The sequence below is a fragment of the Stegostoma tigrinum genome, chromosome 29 (genome assembly GCF_030684315.1).
Source record: "Stegostoma tigrinum isolate sSteTig4 chromosome 29, sSteTig4.hap1, whole genome shotgun sequence".
Classification (NCBI taxonomy): Eukaryota; Metazoa; Chordata; class Chondrichthyes; order Orectolobiformes; family Stegostomatidae; genus Stegostoma; species Stegostoma tigrinum.
In genome coordinates this window covers 14804442-14819106 of record NC_081382.1, presented here as the reverse complement: position 1 = coordinate 14819106, position 14665 = coordinate 14804442, and the positions used below count along the sequence as shown (strand labels likewise).

Sequence of the window (14665 nt, the reverse complement as noted above, 5' to 3'; positions counted from 1 at the left end):
TTTTTGAATTTATGCATTTAACAGTGCATGCATAGGCTTCAAAACTTGAGTAATGCGGACAAACACTAATACTTTGCTGTCATTACCACCACAGAATTTGCAACCACTCTCTCTCTCTCTTTTCCACCACTATACTACCCGTCCGAATGTGTATCTCCAGCATTTTCTGCTTCTATTTTAGGAAGTGAAAAGCTGAGCTGTATTCACCAGAGGTTGTACCATGTCCAATCTGTAGCATATCTCTTATAGCTTGGGCTGTCCGAGAGATATCTTTATCACTGTGTGGGCTTCTGGGTTAGGGAAAGGAAGAAGAAACAAAAGACCCAATCTTGTTTGTTAATCAGCAATCTATGCGGGGAAGCTGTATGGATGAGGTTGTATCAGTGTAGGATTGCAAGAAGATTGGATGAGGTCGTTGTGCCCACTCCACAACGAAATATTTTCCAGCATTTGAAAGCAACACCTACATATGATTTAGAGATAGTAAGAACTGCAGATGCTGGAGTCAGAGGTAACACAGGTGGAGCTGGAGGAACACAGCAGGCCAGGCAGCATCAAAGGAGCAGAAAAGTTGATATTTCAGCACGTGTCCCTTCTTCAGAAACGTCAACTTCCCTGGTCCTCTGATGCTGACAGACCTGCTGTGTTCCTCCAGCTCCACACTGTGTTGTCACCTACATATGATTATTCACTATTGACAGAAAATTATAGCTCATAAACCAGCAAACAGTCATACCTTCAAGGGACGAAGGATGTAATAGACAGCTGGTACATTCAGTAGATTCTATGAATGTGATCTTCCTGCATGTTCCCCTATCGTGGCGTAGAACTTGAAACATTTACTGTTCTGTGCACAACTAATAAAACCTGAGGGATTGTACAGACTGAGTTATCCAAAACCACCAGTGTGAATTAAGATCCAAAGTGCATTTGTAGTTGTCTTTGTGTATTGTTAATCGGCACTTAAAGTGGGGGAAGGAATAATGCTAGTGTATAATTACTGAAAAATGTAAGACTTGCCAAATGTAGACCATACGTAAAACAATTAAAAGAATGATTGCCATATGTAAGCATTGCAATTAAATCATTAAAAGTTTACTGTGCGATGTGTTGTTCTTCCTTACTGCACCAGCCTTAGCCAAATGGAATCATAGTACTGGGTAGGAAGGGCAGGGTTGATGATGAGAATTCTATGGCCATGTGTTGGATAATTTGAGTGAAGCCTTTCAACAGAAACCAATAATGAAGCTGTTTGACCATGGATCCCGTCCAAAAGCAATTTCATGAAAATTAGAATCAAACTATCAACAGATTTTTGCTTATTAAGGTTGCATTAAAAAACAACTATGCAAAAGTCATGCAGTATTTAAGGAGCAGTTGACTACAGATTGAAAATTAGTAACGTTTATGAACGGCAAACTTACAAAAAAAATCACTACAGCAGTAAAGATACTGGAAAATAAGGAACCAGTTCCACTTAAATCAGTTAGGGAGAAAGATGGATCTTCTCACAAGGTCAATCAAGGTTCAGTGCACAATAAAATAACTGCTGACACCATATTAGCAATGTACCAACAGTACTGGGCGGATAGCTTTTAACGTTATTTCTAATGTTTATTGTTTAAAGTAATGTGCTGGTTTAATACTGAGGAAAGATAAATAAACAATTATGTTATTTACAATTTTATACTTGAGGGTATGCTTATAGTAGTTACTCTTAGTTAGAAATTAATGATTTTTTTCTCTTACAAATCGATGTTGTGGTAGGTAATAGATCATTTTGTAAGGATTTTAAATTGTAAGGCAAACTTGACAAGTTTTTCATATTTCATATTTGTTCAGCTTCAATTGATTTGAAAATAATTATGAACTGTGCTTCTAAGTTCAGAATAATTTGAACAGTTAATAATTTGAGACTTTTGAATCAATTTTTCTCAAATAATTAATTACTTGGGTATATCATATCCATGGGAAGTAAGGCAACAGAGAAAGCACTACAGATCGAAGTCTGGTGGCCTTTGGGATTCATAGAATCCCTACAAGTGTGAAAATAGACCCTTTGGCCCAACAAGACCACACAAACCCTCCCAGCATCCCACCCAGACCCATCCTCGTATAACACACCTAATCTACACATCCCTGAATGTTACAGGCAATTTAGCATGGCCAATCCACCAAGCCTGCACATCTTTGGACTGTGGGAGGAAACTGTAGCACCCGGAGGAAACCGACACAGATACTGGGAGAACGTAAAAACTCCACTCAGTTAGCTGCCTGAGGGTGGAATTGAACCAGGGTCCCTGGCACTGTGAGGCAGCAGTGCTAACCACTGAGCAACCGTGCTGCCATAAAATTCCACCATCTGCCATAGCAGGATTTGAACCTCCTGAACATTAGCTGAATTAATTGTGTAGTGGGAGTACCACTAGGCCACTTGGCTGCAATAATCTTGGCTGAAAATAACATGAAGTAAATGTCAAATAATAAAAACACACCAAGTTAGAAAGAGAAGTCAAAATTGGGGAATTGGATGAGATTGGAAGAAACTTTCTGAAGATGTACTGCTTTACATGTACGCTCAGATAATTGCCCCTACTGAGAAAAAAAGGTGCAACTGTATTGAAACTGTCTTTATAAACTTATTCAATTCACCACATTGGACCAGTATTATGCCAATGAAAGGTGAGTGGTTTTATTAATGCTACTTTCGCCTGTGATTTAGTGTTAAGGAGGCAAATTTTCTACTATGGTTAACAGTTATAGCCTTAATTCCTTCTTGAATTGAAGACTCACTAAACAAATCAGACTTTCTGAATTTCCACGTTTCAAAAGTTATCGATGTTTATTGTATAATTTTGAGTTATTAAACAGAGAAGAAGCAAGGAATATTCTTTTTTTCTCTTAAACTGAAGAGAAGCTTTCTTTTTCTTCACTCACAGACTGGGGCCTTTACTGTCTAGGTAAGGATTCTTGCCAATTCTCACCTGCCTTTAGAAAGTGGAGGTGAGCTGCCTTCTTAAGTCACTGCTCTTCATGTGGTGTGGGAACATGCTCAATGCTGTAAAGAAAGGGAGTTCCAAGATTTTTACCCAATGACAGTGAAGGAATGGCAATAAAGTTCTCCGTGGGAGCCTGTGTGGCTTGTTATCATTCAGTACAGCCTAATGGGATTCCTCAAAGCAAGTGGAATGATGAGCATGAATATATAAATTAATATTTAATTGGATGAGAACTGGGTGTATCAATGTGGGGAGAAAGTTATCAATGTTAGAGTTTGTGATGCGTGAATTAAAAATACAACTCTGCCAGAAGAAGAATGTGAAATATGTCAATTGACATTTTAACCCCTGCTATTCAATATGGCTTACAGGTGCACTTGCACACCTTTGTGCTCTCCGCATGCATCTGATACTGTTGTCCTTCTAATTTGTAGATGTTATGAGCTTCGAAGGTGTGACTTAAGAAGCCTTGATGAGTTGTTTTTGTGCACTTTATCGATAGTTGCCACCGTGCATTGGCTGGTAGAGAGAGTGAAAATTGAAGGGGGTTAGATGGGGTCAGATGCCAGTTAAACAGGCTGCTTTGTCCCAGATCATATCAAGTTCCTTGAATGTCAATAGAGCTGCATTGATCCAGGTAAGTAGGGAGTATTCCATCACACTGTTGGTTTGTGACTTGTAGGTGGTAGACAGACATTGGGAAGACATGAGCTGAGTTTTTCACTACAGAATTCTTAGCTTCTGATCTGCTCTTGCAGCCAAAGTATCTAAATGGCTGAACAAAAAAAAACAAACAACTGTGAATGCAGAAAATCAAACAAAATTGAGAAATTGCTGGAGAAACTCGGCAAGCCTGGCAACATCTATGGGGAAAAAGCAGAGTTAACATTTCAGGGACAGGGGTCCTTCTATAGAATATTCTGAAGAACACATGTGTTGTTCCTGGCATTTCTCTTGGAATTGCTGGGCAGTGAAAATCATATCCATATTGTGTAATTTCTCATTACCCTCCTGTACTGGAAGGAAAACAACACCAATTTCTCTTGTTTCTTAAGGTAACTAAAGTCACTCAAGCTTGTTACCAATCCAGCAAATATCATCGGCAGGAGCAAATTAGTGCAGATGTTGGAATCGGCACTGCAAACAAGAAATGCTGGAAATCACAGCTAATCAGGCAACATTGATAGAGACAGCACAAGCTAAAGTTTTGAGGCTAGACAACTCTATATCAGAGTGGCGCCCTCTCCAAATTTATTCAGCTGCAGAATACCTGTCTTAGAAATAAACAATTCAAGTTTCATATGTATTAAAGTCAAATGGACCATAATAATCGTATTCTGCCGAATGACTGATCAGTCACATTTCTTTTTTTGGACTTATACCTTACTCATAACCGCATACTTAGCTTGATAAGAGGATTTGATCCAATTCACCCCAATCAAAAGATCCTCTAACCTGTCATTTGACTTGTGATTTATTGATTGTTCATCCACAGCTTCCAGATCAAAGCGTATTTTTCTTTGGCATCCGTACGATGTACATTATACTGGCAAGGCCAGCATTTATTCCTCATCCCTACTTGTTCTTGGGAAGGTTTTAGTCAGCCATCTTAGTGAAAACAACCATGTGGCTTGCCAAGTCATTTCTAGAGGGCAGTTAAGAGCCAACAACAGTATTGTATGTCTAGAATTACACACAGGTGAGATTAGGTGAAGGTAACAGATTACCTTCCCTAATGAACAGCACAATCCATTAATTTCATGGTCAGCATTACTGATATTAGTAACTAATTAGTAATTAACCAAAATTAACTAAATTTAAGTGCTCCAGTTACCAGTTGCCATTTTAAAGTCATGGATTTTCAACTTGGAAGCTAAACCCTCACCTGGGGCAACAACCACATGTCAGAATTTTGACTATGGCACCTCTATTCTTGACATGGAGACACTTTCTCTGTCCAAATAAATGCAGTGGATGTACTGTCAAGCCAGAGAGCCTATCAAAGGCCTTTCAAATGCAAAAGGCACCCAGCAGCAGTGAACAGTAAGTAATGGAGAAGATGTTTCAACAAGAAGGCCCTTCCAGCCACATTCTTTCACCAATAATTGTAACACTCAATAAAGCAACTAGGTCACTACTAAAAAGTAAAGGAGAGACTGTCTACAGGCCAGCCTTAAGAGGGCAGAGTGGTCTCGAGGCTTGTACAGACAGCCAGGCCTTCGGGTAGGTGATCACCTTTAGAAAGTTAATCAGCCTCTTTTCAAGGAAACTTGGGACCAACTGTAAAACACAAGTAATCTCTCACTACTTCAAACTGAATAAGCCAAGTTACCTGCCCACCTTCTGGGAGCATGTGGCTGGACTCCAAAGCCACAGCAGCATAAAAGCTGATACCCAGAGGAAGTTCAGGAAAACAACACTCTGCCATCCTCATCATTTCTGGATCTCATATACCTTGATTGCTGAACTGTTGGAGCTGAGAAAATTCTTGTCTCATGCATTTGTCCAAACCTTTAATGTTATTCGTTCAGTAATATAACCACTGTGCTGCTGTACTTTCATAACATAACCATCTCAGAGCTTTTTGTTATTTTTCATCAACCTGTTTGGACATGCTGTAACACTCCTCCAGGACAAGTGGAGCTTGAATCCATGTCTTCGGAATCAGAGAAAGAGATATTGTTACTGTACCACGAGATTCATACTCAGGGCTCCTACTCACTTATATTTATATCATTTGGATAACAAGAACTCTCAGCTGGTTCAACTTTCGAGAACAATGTCATGTCAGTAATTGTTCACACAGTTTAATTAGTAGTTGTGAAGAAGTAATTATTCTTAATACAGCTGAACTGATTTAATATATTTCTTATAAAATAAAAATTAACAGTTGTTCTAAGTGCCAATTTATATTTTTAACGTTGATAAAAAAATCCATTGAAATGTAATTTGTATCTATACTCTGTAGATGACGGATGGATGAAAACAGCCTTTCTGAGTGAGGTATGATTGTTGCAGAGATGATCAATTTACCCATTACTGTGTCAGATGCTTTTGTTGCCTATAATACAAATGAAGAGCATTATGATGAAATAGAAATTAATTAAATTGTGCTGAGCTAACATTTTTAAGTCCTTCACTGATGAAAACAACAGCCCCTCCACGTATTAATCAGTGTAATTAGTCAGTGAATCAGATGCAGGACGGAACTTGGACAGCACTTTAATGAAAGCCTCAAATTGATTTGTCACATGTGTGGAGTTCCAATCATGAATCATATATTGATGAAAATCAGAACGAAACAGAGCAAATCACTGTTTACATCATTCTCTTCTGTGGTTACTGAAAGTTACTCGCGAAAATTGGGGAGCCTCCTTAGGCTTATTATTCCAAAGTATAGTTTGTCTCCATTCTCCGATGCAGTGAAAATTGATCTCTTCAACACTCCTGATGCTCGCACAATCAGGATTTATAGTTTTTGCTTTCTGCAGTTACTAGAGTCTTGAAGCTTGCTGTATCCTTGATATTTAAGTGTACAAAAACAAGTTTTATATTCTATTTGCCATTTTTATAGTTTGAGCAACATCTAAAAGGTGCTGATATGTGAGATAAATGCTGGCTGTCTGACTCCTCTGGTGTTTAGGAACCAAAAACCCTGACTTTTGTGATTTTCTAATCCACAGCCAGCATCAGGGCTAAGTGGGCACTAAATTCTACCCGGTTCATGTAAGCTTGACAACAGTTACTCATTTTGTTGAATAAGAACCCAGGGTGTGAGAAATAGCAATGTAAATTACTTAATGACATTTTTAAAGGTCATTGCAAAATTAATCCCTGATATCAGGAACATTGGTAATAATTGAGGGTGTAGATAATTTGAGTTCCAATTTAACACATGCAGAAATGTCAAGTTGCAGACCAAGAGGGTACAGAGTTCAAAAATCCAAATTAAGATCACAAAGGTGAGACAGACTTCCAGGTTGATTTAGGTCAAAACTTTAAGAAAAGATGTTCTGCTGTAAGGCAAAGACATGTAAAAAATAAACTGAACTGAACTGAAATGCCTTCTTCATTCAAGCCAGTTTTGTGAAAAACAAAAATGAAAATTCATTCTGTCGATAATTTTCAGGGAACAGGTGGCAGAAGTTCAAAAAGAAACTCCCACTTTTATAAGCAGCAACCATTTCAGCTAAGTCATTGTCAGGAGAGATTTCATTCCCATAATGTTTAATCACATTGTAAATTGTTGGAATCTACTCAATGTCATGGAAGGATGAATGCTAGGATCATTTTCAATTTGAACTTTGATCAAATTAAATAATTACCAAAATAGTAAGTATTCTACAAGGATAAATTAAAATGTTTGTTTAAAATTCAATGATACAAAATGATGTTCAGGGACTACAAACATTTCCATTTTTTTAAAGCTCATTCTTGAGATGTGGGCTTCAGAAAGTGATCATGACTGGTTTGATATAATTGAGTTACTTATTTAATGAAGCAGATGAAGCTGTCTCAAAATATATTAAGTAGACAGCCTAGATCCTAACTTTCTCCTTCATTAAAGGTTGTTGTGTTCAAGATGTAATTTGATTGATCAAACTACTCAGCTTTAAGCAAAACACACTCTACTTTTTACACTACAATTAAAATACAGACAAAATAAAATGAAAAGAATTGACTCAACAGCAAATCAATCAAAATGCTCAAGAAAATAATATATAAGTTAACGACTACTAATATACTATTCCAATCTAGTAACATCCCATAAGCACAACCTTGATAAAGGCAAATTCAGTAAAGTAGATCTTTCAAGTGCAATTCTCGTAGCAGGAAGAGAGCCCCAGCTTTCAGCTGTAACATGGAGAGGAATATGAGATTCCACATCCAGCTTATAGACCCTAGCAACTGCAGAAAACTTAAACTAAAACTCCTGCTTCAGTGGGAGCTTGACCCCATCCGTTCTGGATGCCCCTATTGTTCCAACTTTTTAAAAAAACTCCAGGGCTTCACAAGGTAATGTGAACTGCAGATGCTGGAGAATCCAAGATAACAAAGTGTGAAGCTGAATAAACACAGCAGGCCGAGCAGCATCTCAGGAGCACAAAAGCTGACGTTTCGGGCCTAGACCCTTCATCAGAGAGCCTCTGTGATGCCTGCTGTGTTTATCCAGCTTCACACTTTGTTATCCAGGGCTTCACAAGCTGTTTACTGTATTAGCTTCGAGGAGACTGCTCAGTACCTCTGTCTTAACCTGTCTTCTGAAAACAACAGGACACAATATACATCTCTTAAGGCCATAGTATCATCACACTTAATAGGCCACTTAATAATTCAAGCATATGTGAGTCAGCGATTTTGAAAAACAGGAGAAGTATTACCATGGAACATGTCAATGTTGATAACTTGAAAAGAATATAATCATTAATTTGAATAATTCTAAACAATAAACATTTTTAAACTTTTTGAATTTTTAGGAATCCTGTTTTGACTCAGTTTAAACTGCTAAATCTATCAAAATATCCCCAAATAGACAGTCATTCAGCTTTATTTATTATCATTGAAACACCACATTTGAAGGAATATATTTAGATGCATTCTATGAAGAACCCTAACAAACTAGGTGTTCCAAACCTCAAACCGTGGGATCCACGTTATTTCTGTACCGTAACAATCCGTATATTGCATATGGTTCAGTTCTATTGTATTTATAAATCATTCAGTGAACTGACAGATGTGTCTTGTGAACAGAGTAAACTGGAGTGATTATTAATAACAATGTTACGTCCTTGGTTGAATTCTACTTCAGAATATTATAATCAATTATTGGCAGGAACATGGAATTAAGCAAACTTAAGGATCCAGAGTTACACCTCCACAAAAGCACTTACCATGAATACCCAGGTAAAAAGCTTAGACAGTAATACAATATTTGATTGCAGTCCATTTTTCTTCATTGTGGCCCTTGGCATACTTATTGCTCTATTGGTTCCTGCCCTCTTCAGCTTCCTAACCACAGCCCTTCAAACTCGCTGGTCCTCTTCTGCTTTCAAAATCCTCCTCCAAATCTTGATTTTCTACAATGTCTTCAGGCCTCTGATTCTTGTTTCATTTTTTAAAGAAAACCTTTATGTTAAGCTAGTGGCTTCTAACCCCTTTTTACATAGACCAAAACTCTTCATTTATTTTGGTACTTCCTTACCTGCAGATTGTGTTACTGAACTCAGCTTAACCTTGTATAGATTGCTTCGAACTCTCCACTCCTGCACCACGGGATAGCCAGTAGCCTCACTGTATTTTGCATCACCTGGAAAATAAGTTAAGATTTTTTGTTAAGAACACCTGATAATCAACTCAAAGCTCAATAAAGTTTGCAAAAAAAAGGTCATTGCAATTTAAGTGTTATGGTCTGGCACATTGGTGGCAATGTGCTGCACTATTTCAGCATTGCATGGTACAATTCTGGGTGCCAATAAGCTGGAAACTTCACTTTTGTGATCTGACATTTGGACTGGCAAAGAGATGCGCTGTCTGAATTTTGCGAGATAGCACGTTGGTTTCCCATAAACTGTGCCACGTAAGTGGCAGGAAACAGTTTGCTCCTCCAATTCTTGATGTCAGTTCCCAAACTCAGCAAAGTATTTCAACAGGGAAAGAATCAATGATGTTATCTGGCTGACTTCTTTGCATTGGAGAGATGTACAGCAATCCCAAGGGGAAATTAAGAAAACATTCAGTAACTTGGAATTGATAAAACCATTAACGTAAAAGCAAGGGTAAAGGTAAATTGTTCATAATCACCCCATTTAAGCAGCAGAATGCTTTGCTACTGATATTGTATTGAGGACAAAACTACACCAGTAAATATTTTATGTATTGCAATGAAATTAAGAGGAAATGCTGAGCTGTGATATCCTTTGTGTCTGGCTCCATTTGAAGTGTCTGCACATCAGTGAACAAGACCCTATAACTTAGAAACGAACACTAATCAAACTGTAAGATTGCATAAAGCAATAATGCCTTCAACGTAAAATTAATTAGACACGTATCAATAGCAGCTCAATGATGCTGGTATTCATGTCTTATTTCGGAGACAACCACACTTCAAGATAATTCACTCTGTTCACACACACACACACACACACACACACACACACACACACACACACGTACTTTGTTTCATGTGCATGGCTGCAAGGATTTCCTAATTGCTCCAAGCAGGGAGTGGGACAACAACAGACAAGATGCTTACCTGTGAGGAGCTGGAGGTTGGGCAATGGCTCGGAAAGAACTCCCCGACACTGTTCTTCCACAGGAAGGGGAATGACAACTAACCCGTCAGCAATTTGAGGGAAATCCTTCACAAAGTTATTCTCCCTGTACGAAGGAAGCAGATATTACCAGAACATGATTTAAAGTGGAAGGAGATTACCGAAATAGATGAGTTTTCTGATTTCTTTCTCATAGCTGCCAAGGCTGCAAATAATTTGGATTAAATAAATATCACTTAAATGTATTGCAATCTGAATATTAATTCACATGTTCTATTGTCATCATTTTGAATTATAGAAGTGCAAGAAGTATTTAGAAGGACAATATCTGAACTCGAAAGTAACAAGAAAAATTGAACAGTTTGGTGATTATTTACCTGGGAAGGGAAAGACAACTTAAGAGTTAGAGACGTTTTTCAGAGTATAATACATTTGCTTGTGTGCAAAAGACCAAAAACAAGAATATTATACATCTAACAGAGATTTCAAGGGAAACCCCTTTACTGTGAAAGTGGTTATAACAAAGAATCCACAAGTACAAGGAGCAGTTGTGTTGAATTACATGTGTGCGTTTAGGGGAAGTTGAATAAACAATCTGGGAAAAATGGAATTGAGAGATGAGTTGACAGTGTTTGATGAAGAGTGGTACAGGAGGCTTGTGTGGAGAATAAATATCAGCTTAGACCTGACGTGCTGAATATCTAGGTACAAGGTAAATTTTTGAATAAAAGGAATTATCATGTGGTTTTGTCAGCAGTATAATCAATATCATTGAATCACCATTTATTTCCCCTATTAAAAGTGAGTTTTTCAGCCACATTGCATCTGATTTAAAATTCACTTTCTAAATTACTTCAGCTTCTCTTTCTCTTCATGAGTCTTATAAAAACTGAAATCATTAACTCTGCCTCTAGTTTTACACGTACCTCTTAGATCTTGCCTGCTTGGTATTTGCTTTTCCTCTTAGAAATGGTTCTTTATGTGAAGAATGCTGCTGCTATACAACTTATTATTTTCACCCTCTACCTTATCCAAGAATTTCCAACAAGCTACAAGGTAGCATTTTCACAAGAATTCCAACTTCTAACAAACTATAAGATGCAGCTAGTTACGAAGTAAAAGCTAAAAGCTGAAGTAAAAGCTGAACTATGAAACAATGAGATGGAAAAATTGTTTCAATTGCTACAAATTTCCAACTGATTGACCATTGAAATATTTGAAATTGTCGCATAGCATAAAGTTGATAAAATGCCTACACTGCAATCAGTGGATTAATTGTATGCTCCCTCTTTTTCAAAGCTACTAAAATTAGTCCTCCTTATTTTGAGTTCTGCAAATACACTGATTGATATTTGATATGGTGTACATTTGATACATTTATAACCAGGCAATTATGTTTGAAGATGCCAAAACGATGTCCCTTGTACATTTGATTCAAACATCATAAAACATGGTGAAACTTGCTCATCTAACATAATTCAAATAAAATATTTAATTCTATACATCCCTTCTCCATCAGACTCACTTCTACGGGAAAGATATTGACAGTGTTTTCTCCTTCAATATTTTTAAGGGAGGGGATAGCCCAGAATATTGCCAAACTCTTAATCCAGGAGTTCAGCTCATGTTTTGGGGACTCAGGTTCGAATCTTGCCATAACAGGTGTTGGAATTTAAATTCAATTTAAAAAAAATGGAAATAAGAATCCAGTGATGACTGTGAAACCACTGCAGATTGCCAGGGAATAAAAAATAAAATTTGAAAAGGGAAAACCCATCTGGCTCACTCATGTCATTCAGGGAAGAAAATCTGCCATCCTCACTTAGTCTAGCCTACATGCGACTGCAAACTCAGAACAATGTGGTTGACCCTCAAGTGTCCTGTGAAAAGGCCTAGCAAGCCATTCAGTTCAAGGGCCGCTGGGGACAGGCAATAAGTGATGCCCTCATCCTGGCAGTGAATAAATTTTTAAAATGCTCACAAAAGATGATTTTATCAATAGAAATTAATAGTCTGAAACATCGAAATTTATTTAATAAATAAGGGTCACACAAACCTAAATTATAATGTGCATTACCATGAGAAACACTTGGAAGTTTCAATTCAGCCATATATCAGTGCAACTCAATTTGTTTAAAAAAAAGCTTACTGTGGTAGATTATACTGTTCAGTAAATATGTGCCTCACATACTATAATTATGTTTGTCAGTACAATAATGCACAGCCTGTGAATCTCATCACGTTTCACTAAACACAGTGCGATTTACATTCAGGAGGTAGTACTGTCAAATGTTAACATTTAATGAGGCACTTTAGCTTGTATTGTGATTTTGTGAAGGCAGATAATTAAAAAACACTTGTGAATCTGTAAAGTTGTACTTATTGTCCGCTTTTTAATGTAAATTCCTTCTTTCCTTTCATGCTTTTTAACAGTACACAGTGTTCCCTAGTTGTGCACACAGACTGCCAACTACTATCAAGCCCTCTGCTAATGTTGTCCTTGAATTGGCTTTCAGACAGCATCCAGGCTTCAGTTTGTCTCTTCCATCTTATTGCTGCTATGCTTCTTTTAATGGGTGATCTCGGAATATCAACCTGCATTCTGAAACTCTGGGGCAGGGTAGAGGGCTGTACAATGCCTCATGCCAATTTCACAGCTTTTAAGATAACAAGGTGTAGAGTTGGAGGAACACAGCAGACCAAGCAGCATCAGAGGAATAGGAAAGCTGACATTTCGGGCCTTCACAGCTTTTATTATGTTTTTTTGTTTTTCAATGATGGCAACAAAAGTGTTAATCTGAATCAACAAAAACTAAATTAGCTGGATCAGTGCCAAATATTTCATATTGAGCAGGATATGTGATTCAAATGTAGGATCTAAAATCTATCAATAATCTGAAAAGAAAGAAAAGTTTGCATCCATACCACAACTTTAAGTATTTAGAACAACTCAAGGGACCTACAGCAAACTGTGATACAGGCAACTTGGCAACTAATTTGCATACAACAAACTTCTACTGCATTAATGTGAGAATAATCAGATAATCTAGTTTATCTTGTAAGTAATATTCAAGGGTAACAATAGGCCCAGGACATCAGGAACTTAACCCTTGTCTTTCTTTGATATAGTGCCATGTGAGCTTTAGGTCCACCTGAGCAGGAGGAGAGGGATTCAGTTTAACGCCTTACCCCTCAATACTACTGTGGATTATCAGTTTCGATTCTGAGCTCAAGTCTTGACACTAGGATGCCTGATTGTACAGAACTGAACTGTGTTTGTGACTGTGTGTATATATATTGTTTTTTATAAATAATGTATATTTTTGAAACAAAAATAAAAAGACCAAGACAAACATCGAATGCACCTGGAGGACCATCAACTCAGTAAAAGATGCTTTTTGGTCTGCCTGAAACCTATTGATCTTCCAGAGCAAGGAGTTGACCCACCTCAGTGTTTCAGACTGGAACATTCCAAGGCCCAGGGCTACGTGCTGAGGGATGCACTGGAGCTTAGGGCAGCTCTCGCCAAGGAGCAGCGAGGAAAGACCACTGTCTGGGAGTCCGTTCACTTATTGGAACTTCCTGATGCCTCAAATATGTGTAAAAATAATCTTGCACAAGTAAGAAATTCCTTGGGTGTGTTGTTGGATAGAGTCAAACTCCAGTGTTTGTTTCTTCGTCTGCTACTGTACAGAAAACTGCTTCATATACATAAAGATACTTTTATGTATATAATATATTTTTGAAATTAAATAAATGAACTAATTTCCTGATAACCAGAGGCAGAACCACTACCTCTGGCTAAAACCCAAAGAATCTACACTCGTGTAAGGCTCACAGGCCATTTGCCACAACACAGCTTGCCACGACAGAAGTGATTAATTCTTGGTTGTCTGCCTGGCCTGTTCAGAAATCTCTGATATTGTTCAAGCTCATTCTCACTACCTTTATTAACAAAAAATCTAATTTTCATCAACAAATTTCCACTGTTAATGGACTGAAACAGGATTTTATATACTGAATGTTTTGGGAAAGCAGACCGCAGAGTGAACACTTTATCCTGCTCAACATATGCCCTGGAAATAAAATGTGCACACTGAAATCTCTCTTGCTAAAGACAAATACCATAATATCAGAAGCTATGATTTTGGTGGGAAATTATGTCAGATTTATTAAGAAGGAGGATTTAAAACAAACAGTGAGCAGTAAAACCAACGTGTATTCAGAGTGTCTCTTTCAAAAACTAAAGGTCAAAAAATACTGCAACTCACCATAGTACTTTTTAATAACTTGGAATAATATCACCCTGATGAGAAAGCTTTCATATATGAAATGAACTCTATGGAATCTTTGGTTAATTTTCACCCAATTTGTGGTTCAACAAGGATAGAACTG

General features: G+C 37.5%; 1 protein-coding gene across 3 annotated transcripts in view; it reads right to left on the bottom strand.

Annotated features, from left to right (window-relative positions):
• Positions 1–14665, bottom strand: part of LOC125465340 (astrotactin-2-like) — a 1528414-nt gene that overhangs the window by 622534 nt on the left and 891215 nt on the right. For all 3 annotated transcript variants that reach the window (XM_048558686.2, XM_048558687.2, XM_048558689.2), the window contains 2 exons: positions 10252–10376; positions 9202–9306 (listed from right to left, as the gene is read on the bottom strand). In XM_048558686.2, coding sequence (XP_048414643.1) covers positions 9202–9306; positions 10252–10376 — 230 coding nt within the window. The remainder of the gene's footprint in view (positions 1–9201; positions 9307–10251; positions 10377–14665) is intronic.